Below are 27,650 nucleotides of genomic sequence, written 5' to 3'. Positions count from 1 at the left end.
AAGGCAGCACCTCCTTAAACAGTGCTAAGGAAAGGTGACTAGATAGGCAGAAAGCATCCTCTGGGATACTTTCAGTTCCTTCTAACATTTACTGTACTTTTAACTTTGTCTTTTAGAAGTCTTTTCTTTAAAATTTATCCATAACAGGATACTCACACTTGCATCATTAAGTTTCTATGTCTGTTTGCTGTATAGTGTTGATTAAATTCTGTGTCACTTAAATGTTTGTCTCCTGCAACTCTGCATGAGTTTTGTTAAGATATTTGTTACCTCGTGAATTCTGTTTATAGAAGACCCACTTTTGTAAAATACATGGTGAAATAGGAGTGATTCTGAAAAATAAGTAGTTCAAGAGTATGCTGTCTAAATACAAGTTAATGTGTTAAACTTTAGGTCCTTAAGAGTCAGAATCTTCCTCAAATTTTATAAACATTAACTATTATGACATTATTGTTTAAACAGAGGGAGCTGCAAAATCTCGACTAGAGCTTATAAAAAAGAAGGCTTTAGCATTTGTTGAAGAGCTAACAAAGAAAGTAGAAGAAATGTATAAAGATATGGAAAAGTGGCTTGGAGCCCGATTCCTGGCAGAAATGTCTAGGTAATGTATATTCAATTTTAAACAGGAACTTTTATCTTTTAAAATGAAAGACTATGCTAGTAGTAGTAGTGCTTGCTATATAGTTATATATAGAAGCAAAGAATTTGGAAAATATAGAAAATAGTAATTTTATTTCATGAGTTGGAATTTAATTTTACCTTAAGATATCTTGGTAATACCAAGATGGTAATACCTCATTTCTTGTATGATTAGAAGGTTCTGCTGGCAGTAGTAGAGGTAATTATCAGTCCTACTGTTTTTCTAGACTAGAAATTTGGCAGATTTATGAGCGCTGGTAGGCAACCAGCTATTCTGTTTACTAGAAATCTGTATATCAGTTCAGTGGCTTTAGTCACTTTGGAATTGTGGGGTTCTTTTCTTTCCTATGCTTCACACGTGCTGGAACTCTCCACCTACTGTTCTTACCACTGTGTATAACATTTATCGAAAATATTTTAAGGATCATTAAATAATAAATGCTTTTCTTGACCATTTTTCTATCCTAGTAAATAAAATGTGCTTGGGGCTCTATTTGACGCTTAGGCTGCCTGGCATGGAATGGGCTATGTCCATACCATTAAAGTATTTTACTCCTCAAAAGAAAGAGGTCACATGCAAATTGCCTTTTGGAAATGATCTCTGGCATGTGCCAACTTTTGAACAATATCTGGGAATTGTTTGGGACAGTGCTAGTTGGTCAAGGCCAAACACATGCTGAGGGATATTTTACTAATTTAACAGTTCAGACAGTTGACTTCTTTCCCTGTGTAAGTCATACGTATTCCACTTGTAACGGGAGTTCATATGCCTCTTCAGAATGCTACTCCAGAAAGTATTCTGTAGATCTAGGTTTTCAGGGCAGAGCAGAGGACAGGGTATTGAGATGGGCTAAAGGAGGATTACAGCCTGAACGTCTATGCCCCACCCCATAAAACTGATGGAATTAAGAAAGTCTCATCCTTTCATATTTTTCTGTCAAGTCCCTTCTATGGCTCAGATCTGTCTTTATTTGAAATCCTTACAATAGTCTCGGCAATTCTTGCTGCCATAGGAGGGCTGCACTTGCAAATGATTTGTCCGAGTATGGAATTCACACAGAGGATTTGTAATTCTTACCCTAGGGAAGCTACCAGAGTGTAAACACATTAAAATTTCACCATAAGTTATGACCATTGCGTATGAAAAAGTATTCATTGTTTTCTGTATCTACATTTTCAGCGTTGAAAAGCTGATTGAGGTTGCACGACACCATATTGAAAGTTCTAGCAAAATCCAATATGAAATGATTTTAGAAGAGACAGATTTCTTCATCAGCAGTGATATAAAAGTAATTCCTGATCGTGTTCTTCCACCACGTCTTCCACCTGTAGAGACATCTGAAAATAGTACTCTAACTATGTCCCAACTTACTACACTTCATAAACAGTTTCTACAGATGGCACCTAAAGGTAAGAAGAAATTTTCTTTTTCACATCTTCAAGACTGTTAGATGCCTAATTAGAATTTAAGATAACTGCCAGGAGCTGCTAAACATTAGTTGCCTATACTGATAAAGATCATGCTACAATTAAAGATTATGCTACATATAAAAGCAAAGTCATAATGCAGAATATTGTATGTGAAATATGAAATACCAGAACACCAGAAAGCTTTTAGTGTCTTTGCTATGCGCTTTTGTATCCTCAAGACCATGTACGTAATATTCTGTTAATGGGTATCTCTGTATGTTATATGTTTTTAAGAGCTGTACATATCATGCTTACTTCAAAAGTTCTCAGGATATTTGAGGTACAGATCAATTCAAATGCAAGTCTTTAATTCACTTACTACTTCAGATCTCAGTGAAGACTGAAGCTGAATTATTTTAAAATACATTTTTATGAAACTAGTATTTTTATGAAACTATTATATTGGGCCCAAGCAAATTTTTGGTTGTAACCTTAAGTCTTTGGCATCAGTTGAATTCTTCAAGTCAGCCTGTACCAGTTATTTTGAGTAACTTGCAAGTATTCACTCAGACATGTATTTTTACTTTTGTATGTAAGTTTATTGTGCACCTACACTCTAATTATGGGAACGATAGGGTTAGGACATTTGAAAATAACTTCTAGCAAAACTTAATACTGCTATATAAACACTATAAAATAATATGGGTAAAGCATTTTAAAGTGAGATGGAAAGTAGTTAAGCATATTTGCAGAGGGATTCCTTACAACTAGTCTTCCAGATTAATGAATGCCATTAAGATCACAAGATGCAATACGTAAATATGTATTTACAATTTTGGATCCAAGTTTTCCGATATAATAAAGCCACAGAGGCACACTGAAGTTGAATTTGATCCTTTATTCAGAAATACTTTCCATATATATTTATGGAAAATTTTCATTTACCTTTTCAACATGAATTCATTTTAGTCAGAAACATGGTTACAGTTTTCCTTTAAAGAGATGTATATCCTTTTATCTGTAGCGTAGGTGAACAGATGTATGTGTGTAAGCATTCCAATGAATGAAAGTAACAGCTAGTATTGCATATATAATGCCACATGAAGCTAAAAATCCTTACTTTTGTAATCATTAGATAGTGCATAATAGGTTCCAAACTCTGGAGGCTTGTATTATAATTTTATTGGTGGCAGACCATATCTTTCATACCAAAGACAGACATACCAAAGCACAGTTATTACAGTGAGATATCTTGCACAAGACAGCTGCTTTCTCCTGAACCTTTATTGTTTCAATATTTTCAACTTCCTGGTCAGGCACAGATAGAAGAAATTCATCTTGATTCATGCTGAAACATTATTTTTTCTAAGTATATAATACATCTAAATGCTCAAATTGCAAATATATATGTGAAGTAGGAGACAAATACCCTCTAGCATAAGATATTCACTGGGTCTTCCACTGGCCTTCCCTAACAGCAGCTGAGATGTGCAGCTCCCTCTCTTGTCCCTTCCTGCTCTCTAGGACAAGGATAAGGAATGGTATTATTTAAAATTAGGTCCTCAAGAACATGCAGCATCATTTTTCACTGTCTGATTACTATTAAATCAAGGTATTTACCTTTTTGGACATATGAGTTAGGAAGTGAAGCACAAGCTGTGGAAGTCATCTTTAAAATACTTTCTCCCATTCTCCTGCACATTGTAAAATCAAATAAATTACAACCCAGGCTTCCTAACATAACCACTTCTCTTCATTATAGAGTCTCCACACTTTATATGCTGGCACTCTAGTACACTGGACTGAAGCTGTTGGACAGCAGCTCTAAAGGAGATACCAAAAAATAACCCACTAATAACCCCTCTCTTGCAGAATATCTCAACAGACCTAGATTTTCTGCCAAAGACACACTACTCCTCAAATTCTTACTTGCATGAGCAATCCTCTGACTATTCATAATAGAAATCCATCAGAAACCTTACCAGTAAAGGTGAAGGATATAGCAAAAAATAAGTATCTGCAGACATTACCACTACAGATTTTACTCTTAAACGTGCCTTCAAATCTGGTAGTGAGATGATGGGAGCACAAGAGACAGGCTTTAGGGAAAGTCTACATATTTAAATAAAATGAATCTACCAATATTCTGTACTATGTAAATAGCAAAATTCCTAAAGTTGTTCTGAAAATGGAATATTAGGCTGATTTTCTATAGCATTATGGAGATTGCATAAAGGAAAAACTTAAAATAATTGAAATCTTTCAATTTATCTAGAAAACCAAGAAAGAAAAAAGAAAGAGTAACAAAGGAGAGACCACTAGCTTGGAAGAAATAAACATGTAAACTTTTTTTCAAAGGATGTTTGCCAAATGTCAATAAGATGCCTTTTCAAGATATGTTCAACAAATTGCCAAAATGAAAGACAAAACAGGAGTGCCAATTAGTTGGGGACTTAAAAAAAAAACTTCTAAAACTTCTGAACAGTTTTGTGTTTCCTAGGAATTTAAAGTATTAAAGAACTGCAGATGCATCATAGACAACTTTGTTCTATCCTGCACGCTTGGTTCTCCATGGAGACACATTACTCACCATCCTAAGCACCGATGGACAAAAGATATATGACCTGTGCTGGATCCTCCTACCTGTTGACACAGTCTTTCATTTGATAAGGAAATTTTTAAATATGTTTTTTTCATTGTTCTGGGTGCCGTTGCCCTAATTAAATGTGGCTTTGCAGTATTTCTTCATTTCACTAACTTTTTCAATCAATTCCTTGACTTTAATATATAGCCTGAGGAATGTGCTCGTTTTTTATAGGAAGAACTGTGTCAGGTCTGAAATTTACCTACTAACACTCAGTTTTTTTCTTTTGTTTTCTGCATTCTCTTTGGATGTGTTCTGTTCTTATCATCAAAATTAAACTAACCATCTGTTAGATCTTTCCCCCTCTGATTCCTTTCAACACTATCTTCTTCCACATCTATTGTCAATTGAATTAGCATACATCTGGAATTTATCAATTTTGTTCTAAAGGTGCTTCAGTGAATCCAGTTTTGGTAATTCTTTGCACTATCAAACAGACCAAAATAGATTTTATCCCAGATTTTATCCTCCCTTTTATGACTAAATTACACAAGCATATTTTTAATTGTATTATTTTTTTCACAGTCATGATCTTCATGAACCATTCCAGTTTAGGAATGGAGCTTAGCTATAGGAGTGATTATTCATCATAAATAATCTTCAAAAAAGTTTTAAACACTTCTAAATCCAACAGCCAAAAATTGTTTAAAATGCCTATTTTAAAAAACTAAATTAGCCTGCTAAGATATGAGCTGTCCTCAGTGATTCTACTAGACCTTATGATTCCAGATTTGTCAACTATACAGAACAGACAATGACTAAATTTTATTTCTATTCATTTTCACATTGTCGACTTGTCAATTGAGTTTTACTATATTGCTGTATTTGGAATAGATAAGCATATCAAATTGTGCATCTTGTTCCACTGAAATTTTGCCTTTTTGGTAGAAGTTTTTGCTGAGTAAGAAAGAATTGCACACTGACCATGAATAATGCCTACAGGTTATGCTATCCCTTCCCAAGCACTTTTGTAGAGACAGTTCAAGAGCACTGTAAGCTCATCAACTGAATTTGATGGGAATAGACAGTGAAGCTCACATGTGAGCACAGAAATAAGTTCTGCATCTCTAGCTTTTATCTTTCCTAAGATTAGATTTGTTTTCAATGTGCTTCTTTCAAAACTTGAAAATAAGAAAAGCTACATTTATAGATCAAAGAAGTATCTTCTACTAAACAAATTATATAGATAGAAAATGCCTAAACCTTTGGGCTCAAAAGCCCAGGATAAATATAGTACCTCTCCCTACAGATAATGGCAAATATGGTAATTCTACTGACTAGTATTTTCACTTACCTGTGCTGTAGGGTGTCTTGCTAAATCATGTACGTTATTTAATTTCAGAACCCCATGCCTGTTTTTCTTTCTATACTGCTCAAAAACCTTTGCATTTAATTACTTTTATGAAACATCTTTAACATGCTTGTATATGCATCTGTGCGTTTGAATACATATATATATACAAGCATTAAGATCCCAAGCAGCGTGACAAAGGACCTCTCCTTTCCCCTCATTGCATTTGTGCAGAATCAGGCATATCTTACTCTTTGTGATTCTAAATTTAAAATCCCAGCTCTTGGTAATCAGTAAAGACTGTGCATGTAACACCTCAGAATCGGTAGTAGTCCTTAATGAAGAAATGAAGTAAATATTTACAGTGAGATTCACCTGCAGGGGATGATTTATCTCAATAATTAGAGGGAATGAATCATATTCTTGAGATGCCTGTCTTTTCCCTAGTGACAGAAGTATCCCAGATGACTAGCTTTTAGACTATCTAGCTGAAGGGTTTATTTCACTCGTTCATCCATTACAGTATTGCCACAGATTCTGGTGTGTAACTTGTGTAGATCTTTCATACAAACATCTAGTTAGAAACTGCTATGGAAATTCTTTTCTCAGTGAAAATGAAGGGGAACAGGAATATGTTCAAATATTATAGTGAAATTTGATGGAAAGGGAACAAAATATTAACATAATACTCATTGCTAGTCTAGATTTACAGTCTCTTCATATTTTGTTGCTTGTATACATTTATAATCTCTCCCTTTCCTACAGTCTCCTGCGGTTTGGGCAAATGTTTTCATGCAGCGTCAAACTGAAATTTAAAATCAAAATATTTTACTGCTGTTTACTGAGAATCTTTGGAAAATAGACTCCTTTATATCATATCTATGTCTTGTATTTGAGGCCACATGATTGCTTGTTATTCCTTCTGTCCCTTTAAAGTGCCACTGCCCTGGTTCACAGGGTGCACATCTAGTGTAAAATTATATTGCTATTGTTCTTAATTTTCTTTTATGATAGTTTATTTTTCAGTTTTAGTTTTTGTCATAATCTTTATTTCTTCAATTAATTTTTTGCATGTTATGTTTATTATGTTGCTGCACTGCTTATTGAAACATATGTAAATATTTGTGAATGTCACCTTTTGTATACTGAATGATACTTTGAAAGATTGTAATGAAAAACAGTTCTACCTTATGTAGTCTTTTTTACATTATTTTTCCCTTTGTCTTCATTGATGACAAACTTTTATGTGAAAAACAAGTTGCTTCATAAGCAGTGAAGGCTGTCTTCCTTTTGTATTCTGTGTTCTTTCCAGAGTACCACTGCAATAAATCCAGCCCATTTCCTTGTTCCCAAATTCCTCCTGCTAGTACATCTCCTGTTCCTTTCTATGTCCCTTAGCCTCATTTCATAAAGCTGTTGTCTTTCTGCCATGTTCTCTTACCTACATTTTCTGCTTGCACAGCTAGGGCCGAGATGCATTGTAAGCTGTGTGTGGTCTGGAACTGAGTGTATGCTGACTACTGCTTCTTGGCCACAAACAGAGTGGATAAAAGCTGGAACAGATTTGAAAGAAATTTATAGGAACTTCACATCTCTACCCTACTGAAAAATTTGGTTGAAACTGGTTGTTGGATTCTAAAATTATCTGTGGGGGGGAACTGGCGGACAGACAAATTGATGTACAGATATTTAAGCAATATGATTGCATAACCTTCATTTCCTTAGGTAAGCATGGTAAGAATTTACTTGAGGGAGGCTTTTTAATGACTGAAACCTGGTTCAGAGAGGTCATCATAGTTTAAATGGATTATAGATTTGATCTGATGATTTGTGCTTCTTAACTATACATTTACTGCTCTAATATGCTGTGGAATATGCTATCTTTCTGAAGACATATACAACTGATGACTTGTAAACACATGATGTCCCAAACATTTTCCAAGTGTTCTAACCCTTGTGTTTTAAACAAATTTGAATTTGAAAAGTGTTAGTAAAATTGAAGTTTCACCTCACGGGGATTCTAGTCCCTGACAGTGGTCAGTAGGTGTTGACAGAAAGTCTGGCACCTACTTGTGTCCCTATTCCTTTCTCATCTCGTCAGCAGCAGATTTCCACTGGTTCCCATACACCTCACAAAGCAGTAGGCACTATAGGGGTGTTACAACCATTTTGCCCCTTCTACCCTCTCACTTCTGCAGTTGCAGATCCTCTAATCCTCTTTTTTTCACCGATGTTTGAGTTTTTACAGCTGCCTACTGTTAGGAAAGGTTTTTGATCTTTACTGTGTGTTAAGAATGCTTCTCCTTCTCTCTTTTTCGTCCTGGATGTGCTACTTAGGCACATTTCAGAAACTGCATCTGTGGAGGTCCAGTTTTTGCTCTCCATGTGGACCACAGCTGCTAGCTCAAAGCAGAATGTTTTTTTTACTCTTTCATGAGGTATCAACAGCTCTTTAAATGAATCACTGATAATGGAATAACACTGATAATATCTGAACTACATGTTCTTAACATTTTTAATATTTTTAATAGCCTTTCATGATGCTCAGAATAGAATGGAATAGACAAACTGTCATTTAGATTACAATGGGAACAAACAGCTCTCACAAATTTTATAATTCATATATATATATAAATATATATTTATATATATATATTAACATATATATGAAAATTTGCACCTGCTTCTAAAATAGAAAAGAATTGGGTACAAGGAGTCTTTTGCCTAAGAGCTTTGAAAGTACCAGAAACAACATTACTTCCTATGATTAGCTTAATCTAATTGTTGATTTTGCCTCTTGAGGTACATATCACAACAATGAGGGTGGGAAGATAGATTGCTCATAGGTCACTTCCTTAATGCTTTAGTTCTACTGTTTCCCAAAGAATAGATTTCAAGGTTTATTGCCTCAGTTTTGCATGGAATTTGTCTTAGCTATTTGGGTGCTTTCTTTTCAAAGCCATGAAATTATGCAAACTGTGGACTAAAGGAATCATTAAATTGTCCACCAAAAGGAGTAGATTCATGAGTTCTAGAGATAGAATTTTCAAAAATGTCAGTTTATGGCATTTTCTCCTACAAAATATGAGAATGACCATCTTGAGAACAATCTGAGAGAACAACCTCAACATTCTGAAAATGTCTCCATTTTGAGAACAAAATGTGAAGCTTATACAGCTTTTCTCAAAGCAGTAATGAAATCATTCTGCAGATAAATATATTTTAAGAAGATCAGGTCAGCTAAGTATACTATAGAACATCTTATTCATTCTGAGACAGGTACTTTTTATGTATTTGTGCACTTGCTCAAAGTAAGCTTTTCTGTTAATGTTGGGTACAATGGGCATCACAAAAGGTTCATGACCTCAGCAGTATCTTCTGGAGACATTCTGCCTGAAAGACCATTCTGAATTCTGTTTCCTGGCTCAGTTTTTCTCTGTTTCACAAAATGATATTGGATACTTCTATATTTCACTGGTTGCAGATTCTGACAAACCTCTGGTAGTCAAAAGGAACTTGGAGTTAAAATTGAGCATTTCCTACATGGGTCCCGGGCAGCCTTCAAGTGATGAAAGAGGAGATTTCAGTTTTCCTTGTTCCCTTTTACGGTTGTTTATTCCAAGTCACGGTTTAGTCCTAAATTAACCAAAAAATGTGGAAGAAAAAAGGAAAATAAAATTGGTATTTTAGGAAATAAAAACTATTTTATATTTAGTTGTTTCTTTTTAAATTATAGCTATAAGAGCACTGAAGCAATTTAAAGGCAAGAGTAATTCTTCTAGCAAGAAAGAAGTTGGTGACCAAGGGAAAGACAAGAAAGATCTGGAACCCCAGAGAACAAAGAAGAATCTCCAGTTTTCAAAAATATGGCTAACAAAATACTCCTGGTTAAAATATGACAATGAAAGGGGGATAATGTTCTGTGCATTGTGTCGTAAGCATAATGTGGATTTGGGGGAAAACGTACATAATTTTTATTCTGGCACTGATGACTTCAAGCTTGAATTTATAAATATACACCAGAGTAGTGAAGCTCATGCCTGGGCTAACTGCATGGAAGCTGCCAGTACTGCTGCGCCAGATATAGCTTCTGCTGAGCAGATGTTGAAGAGTATGAATGCCATAACATTAGGAAGAGTAGAAAATATTTTTAGAACATGCCATGCTATCGCTAAATCTGGACGTCCCTTTACAGACCTTGACTGGATGTGCAAACTAGATGATATGAAAGGAGTGGATATTGGTTCTGTATTTAGAAATGACAAGTCAGCAAGAATGTTTATACATTTTATTGCTGAAGTAGAAAGAAGGGCTTTAAAAGAGAAATTGGAGAAATGTAAATTCTTCTCTCTCATTAGTGATGGTGTCACAGACAGTATATTCAAAGCAGCTGCCGTTGTCTATGTACGTTTTGCAAATGAAGGAAGGGTCCATTGCCAGATTGTTGGGGTTCAACCTGTTCACAAAACCGATGCTTCAAGCATAAAAAATGCAATTGAGGAAACATTACAAATAAATCTTCAGCTCAATCTGGCAAGCCAAGACTGGTCAAGAAAATTAGTTGGGTTTGGAAGTGATGGGACAGATGTCATGGTAGGAGAAAACAATGGCGTAGCTAAACTTCTGAGGGAAATTCAGCCTTGTGTACAATCAGTATATTGTTTTGCTCACCGTCTTAAACTGGCTTACAAAGGAGCACTGAAAAATATTCGGCTATATAATATCTTAAGCAGTGTGTTGAAAAATATGTATTATTTTTATCATAACTCACCTCTAAATAAGAACAATCTCAAAGCCACATATGAAGCCATTAATTTACGCCCAGCTATTCCTTCTCGCATTGGAGGCTCCCAATGGCTTGCTCGTCTACAAACAGCTCTCCAAATTCTCCTTAAAGGTTATCCTGCAATTGTTCTACATCTGAGTAAGGTAATCGATTTAAAAATTGGATGTACCATTAGGAAAAATTAATCGCTATGGCTAATTTTGGTCCACACACTTGGCACATTCTTTTTCCTCATTGATTTCCAGATTGAAAGAGATTCAAGAGCCTCAAATCAGCAAAAAGTCAAAGGCCTTTTACGGGTCCTTCTGAAAATGGAGATAGTCAAGTTCTCTCACTTCTTGTTGGATGTCATTAATGTCCTCAACATTCTGTTACGTGTTGCTCTGGATCACAACTCTTCCATTGCAGATATATTTGCAACTGTGCAGTCAACGCTGGAAACACTCCACATGTATCAAACAAGGTCTGTTATTTCTAACAACTGAGCCATGATCTAAGTTAGAATATAGCAAAAGAGTTTTATATATTGTTTTGCCTTCTTTATCTTTCAGAGCTGGTCCGAAGGAACGCTTGATGGAGACTATTCCGCACTTTCATGGTTACCAGCTTGTTGGGAATGGAAATATTTTATCAGTACGAACTAAAGTACTAAGTAATTTGATGAAGAGGTTGAGTGAGTGTTTTTGCGATGCAAGTCAAGATGTTTTGAGAGCAACTACTATTGGAAGTTTTAAACTATGGCCTGACAAAATTAAACAAGGTATAGAACTATGATAGTGGCTATTTCAAGAAGTGCATGTTCTAAATTTTTTTAAAGAATAAAAATACTTTTCTTTTGTCTCTGTTATAGAATTTGGTGAAAAGGAAGTGTCTGTCTTGACTAAACATTATGAAGTCATACTAGAAGCTGCCTCTGTGAAAATCGGTGAAGTTGAAACTGAGTGGAGCATGTTGAAATTAGAGCTATATAACAGGTAATAAGGATACTGCATTTGTGTCTGTTTTAACAATTTAGAAGTATCTAGAGCATACTGAAAAGGATTATGGAAATGTATATAGTGATACATAAAAATATTTTTTACTGTGCTTTTTAGATTTCAGAACATCCGGACCTTGACATGGGATTCAGTGAATTCAGATTATTCAAAGAAGTATCCCAACATCCTGAGATTGGTAGATTTGATCCTAACGCTGCCTGCAAGTTCAGCTGAAACGGAGCGAGGCTTCAGTCAAATGAAATTCACCATGATGCATCTTCACTCTAAACTAATGTCTGAAAGTGTGACAGATCTTATGATAATTCAGATGAACTCTCCGGATATCAAAAAGTTTGACCCCAAAAAAGCTATTCATCTGTGGAATACTACTTGGCAGAGAAATAGAAGACTACAGGCAGATGATATGACAATAAATGGAAAATCAGATTGCTCCTCTGAGTTTGATTTGGAGAGTCACTGTGGAAGTGATTAGATGAAAATTCTTAGTTTTTACTTAACAATCATTCTTGTAACATATATGTATATTTTAAAAGAATGTCTTGCAAGATAAGTGAGAGTAAAATTTGTATTTATTTTATAATGTTGCAGTTTTAAAAGATGGCTTTTTTGGGTGCATATTCACTGCTGAATCTCCATTAGCTGTTTACATTTGCTCTTATATACCCAATTACTCCAAAAGACACAAATCTGAAGACAATGAACAAAAATAATGGAGTACATTGTGACCTTGCTGGCACTTCGACAGAGGGATGACTCATAACTTCTGATTGTTTATTGCTCTTACCTGAGACATAATACATTGTATCCACTGGAGCTAACTGTTATCTTAGTCTCAATCTTTCATTGAATCTGAAAACCCTGATTTTATTTTTGATAAATGGGTAGAAAATCAGTGCATTATTTCTGTCAAATGATTGCTTGACCTCTGTAGCCTATGAATTTGGGGTCATGGCTTCTCTCTATATTTGTATGCCTTGCTACTTTTTATTCTGTTGTGGGTAAGGTTTAACATAACCTTTTACAGATTTTTGTCAGACTTGTCCTTCACAAGACTTTCATACAGAGGCAGAACAGAGCCATTTTCTATTGCTGATTACTAAGTGCTCAAGCCAGTCTTCCCACAGCAAATACTCTTGTAGCCAGGATATGACTAATATACTTCACAGCTTGAACCATCATTTTTCCCTGTAAAGGAAATACAATGCTGTATCTTTATTCTTATCATGGAAGTTGAGAATAAGAATTTCAGAGAAGTTTCTGATTTCATAATTTGCCACTTTCTACTTTCTAAATGTTCTAAATGCAACCTTCTACTTTTTAATTTCCAATCAAGAAAAAGCACACCAAGAGAGTGTATTCCTACCATCAAGCAAAGGCAATGATTTCTATGAAAAGAAAACTAAAGCAAAATCCCTAATGATACTTCTTAGTCCTTTCAACATGAAGATGAACTGGACATAATTAGGGAGAAAGGAATTTGAGGTCATTCACCTTAAATCAACCCTTTTCTAAATCAAGATAAGCTCTGTACTTTCAGTATAAGACATGACATGTCTAGTAATTGTAGAAGGTATGTTATATATATCTTTATCATATGTATCTTATATAATTCATGCTACTTCTAGGTCTAAATAGTTGCCTATGCCAGAAATAGAATCGGTTTTGAATGAATGCTTCATTAAGGGGTGTTAGTCCAGTCAGGTAATTTGTTGGGATCAGAACATAAAATCAGTATTGAGCATTAGATGGTAGATTATAAAATATACATCTTTGAAATATCTGTATTTGTGATTTCTCAGATAACAAAAATGTTTAGTTGTACTTTAGCTAATAAGCAACAGGATATGTATTATAGAGGATGCCTTATTAGATTAGCATTGCTGATTCTAAAGATTTTCTCCCGAGTCTCATAATAGTCAATATTTCCCTTTGAGATTTTCAAATGGGAAGATTCCAGCTGTGATGAGATTAGAAAAAGTATATGGAAACATGTACCAGAAAGTCCAATAGCAGAAGACAAAAAACAAACAAAAGCATATCGAACCTAATAATACTGAAGTCACTTCCATGACTCTCTGGGGCAGCATCATATTTTTGTACTGTTAGGACTGAGGATGCTGGATACGTTGCTTTTGGCAAAATACCAGAGAAATCTTAGTGTCATAAAAAATAATTGGAAAGGGACATCAAGGACTTGTCTAAGCCCTGCAGTGAAATGGGATCAAGTTTAGTCATACCATCTATAGCTAATATTTGTCCCTCTTTTTTATAAGCTTGTAAAATATTCCACTCTAGATTTATTTTTTTTCCCTAGTGCTTTATTGTCCTTCTGATTATAAGGCTATTGAGAGTAATTATGATCATTCTTTTTGTAACATTTTGTTTTAACTGGAAAACTATTGCTATGTTTTCTCTCAGTCTTCCTTATATAGATAAAATTAGCATAATTCCTTCAACCTTTCCTCTCAGGCCATGTTTTCTAACCCTGTGACGATTCTTGCTGCTCTCCCCTGGGTCCTCTTTAGTTTGCATACATTCCTCTTGATCTGCAGGTTCCAAAACTGCACTCCAGCAGAAGCCTTAACAGAGCTGAGAAAAATGGACGRATTGTTTCCAGCATCTTCCCATGTACTTTCTGGTGATACTGTTTACTCCTTTTAGCTTGTGAGCATCTGTAATCCCTAGAGCCTTTTCTACAGAACTGTTACCTTGGCAGTAAGGTTCCTGCCCTGACACGGGGCAGGTTCCTGATACAGTTCATTATTATGTTAGCTCCATGTAGTACTTCACATTTATTCTTATTGACTAGTGTCCTGTTTATCTCAGGCTATATCTCCAATTTGTAAAGTTCATTTTGAATTCTAATCCTGTTCTCTAATGTGCTTGAAGTCCTCTCCAGATTGTTCTTATCTGCAATATAATAAGCATATTAATTTGTGCATTCTATTTCTCAAAGCGTATCTCCCGTGACATTTGCTTAATGATTTTGATCATCTAATTTTTCAAAATATGTCTGAATTTTGATTCTTCCTCCAAAATGCTTGCTATCCTTTCCAGTTATACAGATATCTACATGTTTAATAAGTTCATTCTCTGTTCAGTCACCTAGGTCATGTAACAAAATATTAACCAGAAGCAGACTCTAGACAGTGGGACTTTCCTGAAATGTGCTCCCATGTTGATAACTACTATTCAAGTAGATTATTTTAACCAGTTGTACTTCCAATGTATAATAATTTCATTTGGACTAAATTTCCATAGCTTGCATAGAAAGTGTCAGGTAGAGAAGTATCAAAAGTCTGAATAATAATTGCTAATGGTTCAGAAAGTAATTTAACTTAATCCTGTGACATAAAGACCCCACTTAAAACTGGGAAATAGCACTTGTTCCAAATGGCATACCCAATATAAGTGTCATGCAATCTTTCTAGCAAGTTGTTACTGCTCTAGAAATTGTGAATTGCATAAAATGTATGTATTACTAATACCTTGAGCAATAATTAGAATGGGCATCTTAGCAGTTTTCTCCATCTGTATTTGGGCTCCACAGAGTTAGGGGAGTCATGCAAAATAATTCATGTTTACATTTTTGAATACATCTGCTCATTTATTTTCAGCTATTAAAGAGCTGTCTGTGACTATCATGGTCGCTTCATTTCTAGTTTCTCCTTTGTATGGCACAGCTTGCTGTTTTGCTTATAATGCAGTGTATGAGAAAGGTGTTGAGGATGACTGTGAAATTATGCTTAAAATATAGTATCATTCAGTAAGTGCTGGTTGTCCTAAACACCTTTCTCCCTTATATTACGTTTCTAAAATGTTTGACTCCCCAGTTAGATGTTTTCTCTATACTTTTATTCCTTATGCCTTACCTCCTGAATCAGAGGATGGCCATGCCAGGGCACTGCCTCTGTTTTATTTCCCCCTTCTAATTTCACTTAGATATTCAACAAATCTCTTCCTTATTTTATTTCAAAATTCAAGGTAGTATACATGCTCTTGGATATCCAATAAGTTTTTCTGTTTCTCCCTAATATTCCTGACATTTATATTTAGGTATCTCAAATATTTACTTCTAACTTTTAATCGCTCTTTCTTCTTGCTGTTGTTTCTTCCTATTGCTTCTTCTGATATTCTTCATTTCCTGGTTGGAAACCAGTCTTGTTAGAAGGACAAATCAGAATGGGAAGAATGTAAATTTTCTTCCCATTCTTCCCCAGAGGATATCATTTCCTCCTACCACTTGCAGAGCCCCATTCACAGACACCAGCGTTCTTTCCTCAGCACTGTCTCAGCAGCTGCCCACTCACAGCATCTCACCATGATTACAAAGCAGTTCTGTGGTGTTGGCATCCCCTAAAGAAAATTGATCACCTTTGCAATCACGTCTTGCAATATGATGTGACATTCAAAAACAGTCCATGCTCTATAGTATAAATAAAAACACTAGACAAAATATCTAAAAATGTTAAAAATAGTTCTTTGATATCTCTTTTTGATATCCTTATGAGAGATTTCCTCTCTCCATCTGAACATTCCTCATTCCCCCTAGATATGTAATGAGAAGGAAGTAGGTCACACTATATTTGAAGTCTTTGAGCTATTATACTTTTTTTAAAGATGCTTGAAAATCATCCCAGAAGTCAGAGGTTCCAGGATGCAGGGGTAATTTAGGAAGTGGCCCCACAGCACATCAGCAATTCTATAATTAATAGATAGAAAGTAGCTTGGCTATAAATGAAAGAGAGAAGAGCTTCCTCACGCTTACCACAGAGTAAGAAACATGAGTAGGCACTGCGAAGCAGCTGAGAGAGCTTAAATATCTCACAATAATTCATCTGTTTACCATTACTTCCAATCAACTGGGGTCAAACTTACCTAGAAGCTATGTGCCAGCATGTTCTACAATCCAATCAAAGTTCTAGAAATGGTGATTAAAGGTTTAATCTCCAATCCTTTAATCCCATTTCAGACCTTACCTCTTATGAGAGTTCTTTAATTTCCTTTCCCCTCAAAAACTTCCTAGTTATGTTTCTGAGGTCATATAGCCTCATGAAAAGTGACACAAGGAGATAAGTATTCTTTTGGAGTTTTGTGCATAGAAACAAAATATAGTTAGGTTTTAGGAAGCTAGAAAATGACTGGAAATCCAGGAACTAAATATTTATGGTCATGTGGGGAAACCATAGTAGGAAGTGAACAGTAATATCATATAACATAATGTGACAATAACATAATGTGAGTGAAAAAAATTAGCGGTTTTCCAGTAGTAGGGATCAGAGCTGGAGAGGGAAATTGTATTAATTAGCATTGCGAACAAGTTATTTAAAGTTCTTAGACAGCCTAAGAAATGATTATTAAAATCTGAAATAAAAATTACGATAGCTGTACTTTCCATGGTAAAGCACTAGACAATTTGAGGCTGCAAATAAGATGCAAAAACTTGTTCTGTCATTTCAATATAAACTTTTTACTGCCTCCTTAGTGGACTATAGCCTTTCTCTCCAAGAACCAGTAAAAACAATGAGGCATTAAAGTTACCTGGTTTATTGAGTCTTCTATGAAGTCTCCTGGTAATGATACTTCTGTGGTGTAGGCTTTATTGTGCCTTACAGAAATCATCTGATTCCTGGGGCTTGAAGTCTTCATTAAAAAACACATTTCTGGATACCTTAAAATTATTAAATCAGCAATCCAAAGTGCTTCAGTAAACAGCCTACCCCACATGATTTTTAAAAGGTATTCTTCCTCAAATGTATAACTCAAAATCCTTCAGGCAGTGGTATCAGAGCATCATTTTCAGTCTGCCATTCTCCCAATATTTATTTTCAGCTTTTGCTTTCATGCTGAAATTTATGGTAGGACATATAAGGCTTCAAGTGCAGGTCTTTTGTCCCTTACTTCTTCCTGTCCCAACAAACTTTAAGCTTCCCAAACCTATTTTTTCTCTTCCCTCCAAACTTTTATATAAACGAAGGGCCTGTCACCACTCCCAGGGTTTTTCTGTGATATTAAGAGGTGCTCAGGGCATTATTCCTGGTTTTCCCACTTGGATACAAACAGCAGGGATTGTAGACCTACAAATTCAAATGGGAACTGTATTTTGAATACTTACATTATGAAATTAAGATTCAAGCACATTCTTAATATTCCTACCATTGAAATCCTTCTTCACAAATTTAAAAAAACCTCACTTGTTCCACTTCAAATAAAAAAAGTTTGTCAGAGATACAGAATGTGCATAACTGCTCCTTTTTTAAGGCCCAAGAACTTTGGCTGTAATAACAAAAAAATTATCCTAATATTCTTATCTCTATTGGAAAGATTCCATTTTACAGAGAATCCTCACTGGGCTGGCAAAGTCCATGTCTGAATGGACAGACTCAGTCTTACATATTTCAGCATGCATCATTTTATGTTTTAACACTGTACATGAAGTTTGAATTTTCTATTTGCATAGAAACAAATTCATTCCTCTTTTAAAAAAGAAATCAGTTTTGTCATCAATACACACATGTAGTCATATATGCATAAACTTATTTTTATTTTCTGATTTATTTAAAATACAATTAATGGGGATATTCATCATTAACTTCCACAAGCAAAATTATATGAAGCAATTCAACTTTATTTGAAAGTTTAACAGATACTGTTCTGTATCTACCATTCTATTCTTTAACATGCACTTGCTTTCAAGGGTAGCTATAGATTTATGGTTAATCTAAAATAGAGCACAGTGAAAGAGCAGGTTGGTAGCTGTGATAACATTCTGATACACAGAATATGTGTGCGTTTGCTATTTGTGAAGTACTCACTAACAACCAGTGTAGACCGTGTGGAGATGGATTAGTGATCACAATACAGATCAGGGTAAGTATCAAAATAATTGCAGTTTATCAGAATATTGGACATTTTGCAATTAAACTGGCCCCACATGATTTATTTTAAATGAGAAAAAATTTGAATTTTGGCATGAAAGATATTACCACCATCAATAGTGCTTAATGGCAATACAAACCACTTTCCCATATGGCCATTACAATAAAAAGATTTTCATTAACACAAGAAGTCTATTTTAAAATTGCAAATACATTTTTTTATGTTGACTTTTTTTTCACTAGGTTTTATACTAAAGAATGTATTTATTGATGTTGTGATGGACTTGATTACTTTGGATCTTGGAACAGATTACCTTCCTGATGAGTGGATGAACTTAACACTTTCAGATGTAAGTTAACACCTTTTTTACATTTCAATTCACGTATCAGTATGTGCAAGAAATGCAGCCTTGTCCTTACCACAAGGAAGCCAAGAGAATAAAGATTACACGGCATTATCAGTTTTTGTTACAGTTCTTCAGTTTCGCTAGAGAAAGATTCTGGAAGCAACCATACCAGGAATTAAATGCTTCTATCTGCACTATGTTTATTTATGATTTTCAAATTATATCAGCTCCTCAGACACCATTGAAAATTCACTTCCAGGACTTGAAATAAGACTGTTCATGTTCTTTGTTCCAGGATATGTGAATAAAAACAGGAGCTGTATGACATTAGACTTATTTGTCCAAGATTTTCAGATTTAGGAACATGAAAAAATTTAATTTAATATTTCTGAGCCTTCCGTCACTGAATTCTCTGACTAATTTTACTTTCAGATGTTGCTGGTAAGCAACTATGGTATGAAAAAGTTTAGTAGTTTTGGCATATTTTGATAATTCTTTCTGACAGTTAGCCATGGTTCATATTAAGATTTTAATTGGAATTTACATGATGCAAAGAGCTTTATTCAAATATTCTTCTCCCAAATGAATTTCATGAGCAAGCAATTTTAAAGTTGCTGAGTAATGTATTTCAGCTGAATTTAGAAAGACCTAGCCACAGCTGTCATAATCAGTATATAAATATATAATTTTAGCAGAGGAGATAAATTATGTGGGGAAAAATATGATTCATTCAATTTGTTAATAGAGCACATGTGCATGTATCCCATGTTCGTTATTCTTTAAGAACCTTTAGTGCTTAAAGGTACTATTTTTACTTTAACAACAGGATTTCCTTAAAATGAATTTCCTTAAAAGTATCATTTTAAAAGGAGACTTTAAAAATTATAGTGAAAGCAAGAACTTGCAGACAAAAGAAAATGAACACAGCATGAGCTAAGACAATAAATTATCTTCCAAGCTGTGGTCACCATTTCATCTTTTCACTTGTGGCTTGGTAGAATTTCAAATAAATTTGCATATTGCAGTAAGCAGTACTGGACATGCCAGTGTTAGGGCAGATGGCATCTGCAACATTTTGGAGTAGTGGCATTTCTGTGATGCCGCAGGCCGTAATCCCTGTAAACACCTTGCTTCATTCTGGAACTCCAGTCTGGAGCAAACCAAACAAAAACCTTGACAAGGAAATCGAGATGTGGAACAGAAGATGGTATAGAGGTACCTAGTAGGCATTCACCCTACCTACCCTACCTACCAATAGCTCAGAAGTGACCTGTGCCAGTTTTGTCCCCTCTATGCCCAACAGTGTATCAGGAGATCTTACCTATATTCCCCCATTTGTGTCCTCATACCCCACTCTGATCTCCACATACTACGTCCTCAGTGGTAAAAGGACACGCATAACAAGCTGCAAAGCAGCTTTTCTATTACCTGCTTTTGTTCACTGAAAGTAATGTGGGAGCAGAGAGAAGCCACATGGTGGTGTACACCTGTAAAAGCAAATTGGGGCCAAGGCACGGGCCCCGCACTGCTGAACTGTCTGTTCGGGTCACAGTATTCTCCTAGACAATGTCTGAGCGCGATGCAGGCGGCAGCCTGTGTTAAGGACTGTACCTCATAGGCAATTTGGATAGAGCCATGCTGGTTAGGCAGTAAGGGTATTCATTTAGGTGGATACTGGCTGTACCTGCCAGGTGGCCTCAGAGATGGTCTCTGGCCTGCTTTATTTACTGGTGCAGAGATCGCCATGCATTTTCAATGAGAGCAGAGTCCTGACCTTGATTTGTAACGAGCTTGCCCTCTCTCAGGACTCAGCTTGCTGGAAGTAAAGGGCTTTTATGTCTACTGGGTAAAAGGGAAGAGGTAAGAGGATTGTTATTTTTTGTGTTTGTGTTGAGGGAAGCAGTGTTTCAAGGTTTTTGGATGGACTGCAGATGCTTCTGTCAAGATGACATGGGGCACAAGCATTTGAGGGCACTGAGAAAAAGATCAGTGGTTTTGCCATATAAAGGCCCTCATTTACTATGTAGAACTGAGCTTGTGCTAGCATTGGAGAGAACTGTAAATTCACTGTAAGCTGTAAATTTCATAAATTTAATTCTTCATCAGTGTAACTGCACTGTGCAGACAAGGAAGAAACAGGAAGAACTCCCAGTTCGTTATGCACCTTTGGAACCTCACAGCAGAAACCTGTACATCTTAAACTGGAAAAAAGGTTTAAGGTTACATATTATGTAGAAAGTGTATATTTACCCATGTGCATTTGACAACATTTACTATTTTATTTTTATAGTTACAAAATCTGGCAACTGCCTTAGCAGCGAACTCAGAACTGATTGACTGGCACAGATTCTTGCTAGCAGCAGCGCAGCCTTGGCCAGTGCCATCTGTGACGCAGCTTCTCAAAACTCTACATAGCTTCAAGTCTGTTGATGAAACTGGATCAGGCTTTGTTACACGGGAAGACTATACACAGGTTATAATGCTTTTCTCTTTTCAAACATATTCTTCTGATAGTCTCTTTGAGTTGAATGATGTATTGTGGGATTTGTTCACATTCAGAAACTCAGCCTGGATTTTAAATGTTTCACTTTTTGAAGAACATTTCTGGTGAAAATTTTCTTTAGGAAGCTGAGGACAGGGCCTAATATCTATCTTATCCATATATATTAGTAACAAAAATCAGGCTACTTAGGCTTACATTTTAGTTCCATTTCTTACTTTCCCCAGAAATTTATTGCTAATGAAAATCCTCCCTGTTCTAAAGAAACTATTCTGTGATCAGTTTGACTACTGTTAATTTATTTGACACTATATGAGACAAAAAGTGCCCCAAACAGAAGCAATTATTTCACTTGGTTTTGCCACCTCTACTTTGATTAAATGTCTCCAGCATTATTCCACTAAAGACTTTTGCAAATGAAGATTGTTTTTCAGACTTTGGATACATGGAAAATTATGAAATTCCTTGAACCATTCTTTCCTTGAAAGAAAGCTTCTATTTAAACTTTTGCATTGCATAGTTCAGCAAAGTTTTTCAGGAAACAGGTTTCATGAAAAAGTATTAAAAATATTTTTTTTTTCTTTTAGCAAAATTCTCCTGATTCTGCTCAATAAATTTTCACTTACTTGGTTTCTTAATCATAATTTGGATGAATGTTGGTTCACTTTCTTATTGTGTACTAGCTTGTATATACATATAAAGCTCTACAGTTCCATCAGGTAGGATTTGTTTGGTAATACTAAAATAACTTTCAGAATGTTTTAAGTAAAGTTTATGGAACATTTATTGAAGTTGGTTTTCAAATGTCCTAGGAGCAGTTTTCTTAAATAGTGGCTGTGTTATTCCAGAGGGCTGTTAGTTTCAGAACTTCCTTGATTAACTTAAAACTTCTTGCAGCCTGCCCCTCCACCCCAAGCTTGCAAAGAAACAAATTCTGCAAAGCCAGAAAACCACAAAAGGTTCAGGTCTACGTCCTGCATCTATTTGTTTATTGTTGTGGTATTTTTTACTGAAGTGTGAGAGATTAAAAATAAACTAACACTTTCAAGATGCGCAGACGGCAAATGTGATGTTTTTAACAGATGCTAGTTCAAAACTAATTTTAACTCAGCAATTCAGTTACACGCTTCAGGATCACTACTGGCTCACATCCAGTCAACTGAAAGTAAATAAGCAACTGTGTATGCTCATTTCTATGTAGACTTACCTGCCAACAGTTCTTGCAAACTGCTGTGAAAGTGATGTCTCTTTGAACCTATAGTCTAATGCAGTTGTTTGAAAACATTGAAAGGATTAAAATGTTCATAAACATACAGGTAACTTTCCAGCTGAAGCTCCTTTTCCAGAATAGACCTATATAGGTAGGCATATAATTTAGGTGCAAGAGACATTATGGGAATTTCCAGAGACTATTCCAAGCATCTCAGTTCAACAGTAATTAAGGGTCTGCAGTGCTCTGAAGATGTCGTTCTTGGACTGATTCATATTGAAAATCAAAGTCCTAATGTCTATCTATCTTTATTTCACACTTGAAAATACATCAAATTTTTCTTAACTTAAAATCCTCTTGAAAATGCTGTATATCTGCTGTGTATAAACTCTACAGTTCATGTTATTGAGAGTGCTGTGTTTTGGAATTTTTGTATATGCAGTTACAAGAAGAACAGGAATAGATTTTTTCAGACTTGAGTGAAAGTTAGTTCTCTAATTTCAGAATTATTGATGAGGAACATCTGAATTGTTTCTAGTCCTTTTAGAGTTACTCATGGCAAATTTCATGAGGTTTTCTTTGTTTTGAGTACTTGCTTCATTTCTGTCTTGTTCATTTCTTTCTTGCTAATGTAATGTTTCACGGTCTGTGGAACACGATGCACTAGAGAGTTAATGAGTCAATGCATCCATAAAATTAAGAAGGAACAATAGCAGAGAGTTAGTAAGCCTTCTGAAATATTTCTGCTGAAGAGGATTGCAAGGATAACATGAAGTCTACTTTCTTGCAATTACTTTGCTGAATTTTCCCTGCTACCTTGCACAGAAAAAAAGCAGAAAAAAAATTAAACTAGCTTTAACTAATTATTTTCCATTCTGAAAATCATTTGGAACTTCCTATTTTGTTGTATTTCATATTTTTCCTTTTTAAAGGAAAAACAGCTTAATGCTGTATATTAAATTTGCACATTATAAAAATGGAGATATAACATTTGCATAAAATGCAATATTTTACATAATCAAGAATGTAATAATTCACCCAAAATGTGGGAAAAGGATATTATTAATGAAATTTATATAACTTTGCCATAATATTTTAATTTAATGTCCGTCTTGTCTATCCTGAAAGACTGCTGCATCTCCCATTAACATCTGTGAAGATATATGGAGATTTCCTGTGTTATTCTATGAACACAATAGGAAGTATACTGAGAATTTTTTAAATGTTAATATCTATCAATAAAAGTGGAAAGAATGATTATTCTCTGTTTTATACGTAAACTTCCATGCATTCAAAATGTCATGAAACTTTGATTCATTTACTTTATTTTACTGTCTTAACAAGGAACAATGACAAACAACATTCAGTGAGAATAACAGGAAGAACCCTCAGCTGGGAATGTGAGGTGCCCCAGCTGGCCCCTATAGTGGCATCTATCCTTACAAACCAACGAGTGCGAGGGAACGTCCCCAGGCAGTAGGACTCAATTGTCTATACTGTGCCATTGTTTGCCCAGTTCCTGGCATGGTTTAATATGGGCCAGTTAGGCTCTCAAACAATGTTCAGGCAAGTGAGTTTTTCTATAGGCCATCTGGTGGTGGCCACCCTGTTTTAGAAGGTAAGAGGTGACGGATGTGGGACATTCACTGGCTGTTGGCCTTAGTATTAGAGAATGGTTTGGGGAATGTTTAATTTTCTGGTGTACGTGTAGCTCTGTAACTATGACAAGACACTTAGCTTTGCTGCTGGGAGCAGGCATGGGTGGGAAGGGCCATGTCTCTGTCCTTCATTATACTAAAAGAGTGTTTGGATAGGTGCTTCCAAAAGAACATTTAGGACAAAAGGTAGCAAAGGTTACCCCTAATAGGAAGAAACTAGAAAGCACATAGAAACTGCAACATATTCTGCTTCTTGGGTAAGGTAGGTTTACAAAATACCTAGTTCATTTTCTCCTTTTTCAAGAATATAAATTTAGAGTCACTTCTATCCCACTCCGTTTTCAATAATTCCTAAAATGGCTGTTAAAATATCCAAACAGCTATTTAATTATTCTGGTGTCATTGTGTATTAATAACAAATTCTAAACTTGAATAAATCTAGGAATTAATCTATCTGTTCAATGCTTATAGCACATAAAGACCAAATTATTTTAAGGTGTGAAAATGAATGACTTTTTTTTCTTTTGGTCAGGTTGGTTTATGGTTTAAAGGAAATGAAGATCTAACTGTAACAGAAAGTTGCACAAGACCTTTACCTTTTGATAGACTGGGACATCTCGTAATGGTAACTTTAAAAACAGATTTTTTTGAAGAGTCCACTCACTATTCTAAATTGAAAGGTCCCATTCAAAAGTTTCTTGGGTCTCCTTCCATAATTGCTGAAAAGTTTCAGGGGCTTTTGCAGTCAGGTGGTGCTTCAGAATAGGATTTTCATATATAAGAAACTCAAAGTTATGAATAATGTGGAAGCAGGGACAAGAATCTAGGAATTCAGTATTCTAAACCATAGTCTACACAGAATGACTTAATTATTCTTGTTCTCCTTTGAATACCATCAGTTTTGCTGCATAATGACCAGCTTTTTAAAAAATGGGAGGCAAATGATCCCTGCATCTAAGCTAATGGTTAGGGTAGTCTCCATGGAAGAGTGAGATGCAGGTGTGATCTGAGTTCAAGAAAATAAACTTATATTTAGATAAAACCTATTGAACTTACTTGCCATAATATAAGATTTTATGAGTTTCTACTCATTCTGTGAAGGTCCTCAGTGTAGTAAAGAAAATACTACAATGTCTCTTTTCCTAAATGACGGGGACACACTTTTGATTTAACTGGATTTACAAATTCTCAACACATTTTTAAAGTTAATATCACTTTTCAGCAGTCACTACTTTATTTCACCCTGTTATCTACAGTCTTTGATTTGTATTTGATGAAATATCATTTGCAGAAATTAATTTACATTTTTGTCCTTTTATAGTTTTTCTACACTTTATTTGCTGATACCAGAAAAGATCCTGCCCTGCTTGACTATAATGAGATGCTGCTTTATTTTGCCTCCCACCCAGATCCTGTTGAAGGTGTTTACAGAGCACTTAGTGTTGCTACTGGAACATATATTCAAAGAAAAAAAGAAGCTTTTCCTTCATGTGAGGTAAAATATTACAGTGAAATGGGATCAGTATATATAGTAGTGGTGCTACTCTTGCTTGCAAGTTATAAATTGGTTAGCTCCAGTCCCCACAGATAGCCCCATTGGCTTCATGGGGCCTCTGCAAATAATCCCACTGACTTTGGTAATAGTACTCAGAAGCACGCTTCCAAGAGTCTGAATAGTTTCTTGCTAAGTAATAACAAAAGTTTAAGATATTTCTTGGTAACTATGCCTTGTACAGTTGTACAGATGAACTGAGGACATTTCTTGACCTTATCTCAGACAATTAAATCTAGCTATCAATATCCAGGAACTAGACTGTAATGTGATTGTTGGTATTGCCATTTAAAGATATAAAAACTGACATTATTGCTGTTCTTACTTGCTTTCTCACTATGTTTCTTGACGTTAGTTAAAAGTATACACAACTTTGTTACCATTTTCCAGTGTTTTATTTTGCCTGTAAATCAGAAGGACTGATAAATGAATAAGTAGCTTCATGTTTAGCTTCATTTGATTATTTTTAGAGCTCACTCCTCTAGATAATAAAACGTTTCACTACACTGGCACAGCCACAGTGACTCAACATTTAAAATACTGTTATGCTCTCCAGAAACAGTATAAAAAGGGCATTATTTTACCATGGTCTAATCCCCACACATATTCATAATTACATTTTATCACTTCAGTGACAAAATGTATTGTTGTACTCCCCTGTGTCTGCTTCTATTTGACACAGCAAAGTTTTGGAACAGGAACACAGATATGAAGTGAGGGCAGAATTAGCTCCAATGAATATATGGGGAGTTTTAGTAGAAATTTTAAATTTTCCATAGGAGAGAATCAATAAGACAAGATCATTTTCACATTTCACAGAGAGAGCACAGAAAGGAGGAGACTGTGCTCCCAGTTGGATACAGTAGATTTGAACTTAGTCTCCCATATTTCAGTGGATAGCTCTAACTGTCAGGTCATTGGATATAAAGCAACACAACCTCTTCTCCTCCACAGAGTTTTTGTTTGGTTTGGTCTATTTGGTTGTCCCCAAACTCCCAACTTTTGTAAGATTGTAAGATTGTAAGTAACTGCACTGGCATTAGCACCTATCTGTCAAAGACTTCTTAAGGCTGTGAGTCACAAGTAGAGGGAAACAGTTCCTTTCAATCTAGCATTAGCAACATATCTTTGGGGGGCAAGGTTTATACTCCATCTACCCTGATTATTTCATAATGCTTAGTTTCCCACTCAGTGTATTGGCTCTGTGAATCTCTGCTCTATCTGATGTATCTCTCTCTGTGTATTATATAGAGAGTTTGTGTGCCTAATTCATCTTCAGGAGTCCATTGGAAACCTAGAAATATCTAAGAGTTAAATGCTAAGTGAACATTTTGCATGTGTGGATTCTCTTTGACTTTATAGCCATCTTTTGTAAGTTAGTGCTCAGAGAATTGCAGGGCTGACAGAACATTTTTTCAGTCTTGTCTTTCTTCTTATGCCCTGTGTTCCATATTTGTGCTGTTTAACAATGGTGTTAAATACAGAAAAAAGAGAATGAATGATATAATGTTCCACCTAACTCAATGAGAGTTTTAACCATTGGTTTCAACAGGGCCAGCATTTCATGCAGGACGTTCAACCGCCACAAGGGGGCAAAGAATAATTAATGAATTGGTATCATGTCATATTAAACTGAGTCAAGCTCCATCAAATAGGAGGGCTTAGATTCCTGAAGACGCCCAAGGTGGTGTTCAGCTCCAAATTAAGACACCTAAACAGTTGTCTACCCGTAGTTGT

General features: G+C 35.4%; 1 protein-coding gene across 1 annotated transcript in view; it reads left to right on the top strand.

Moving 5' to 3' along the window:
• SPEF2 (sperm flagellar 2) overlaps window positions 1–12,240 on the top strand; it is a 62,951-nt gene extending 50,711 nt beyond the window's left edge. Inside the window, exons 27-33 of the mRNA XM_026087219.1 lie at window positions 463–601; window positions 1,820–2,049; window positions 9,721–10,913; window positions 11,016–11,233; window positions 11,322–11,530; window positions 11,621–11,744; window positions 11,865–12,240. Of these exons, the coding sequence (XP_025943004.1) occupies window positions 463–601; window positions 1,820–2,049; window positions 9,721–10,913; window positions 11,016–11,233; window positions 11,322–11,530; window positions 11,621–11,744; window positions 11,865–12,240 (2,489 nt within the window). The remainder of the gene's footprint in view (window positions 1–462; window positions 602–1,819; window positions 2,050–9,720; window positions 10,914–11,015; window positions 11,234–11,321; window positions 11,531–11,620; window positions 11,745–11,864) is intronic.
• The last annotated feature ends 15,410 nt before the right edge of the window (window positions 12,241–27,650 follow it).

This window comes from Apteryx rowi, unplaced genomic scaffold (genome assembly GCF_003343035.1).
Source record: "Apteryx rowi isolate R43461 unplaced genomic scaffold, aptRow1 scaffold_71, whole genome shotgun sequence".
Lineage (NCBI taxonomy): Eukaryota > Metazoa > Chordata > Aves > Apterygiformes > Apterygidae > Apteryx > Apteryx rowi.
The sequence above is the reverse complement of the archived record's forward strand: the minus strand, read 5'-3'. Positions and strand labels throughout refer to the sequence as shown.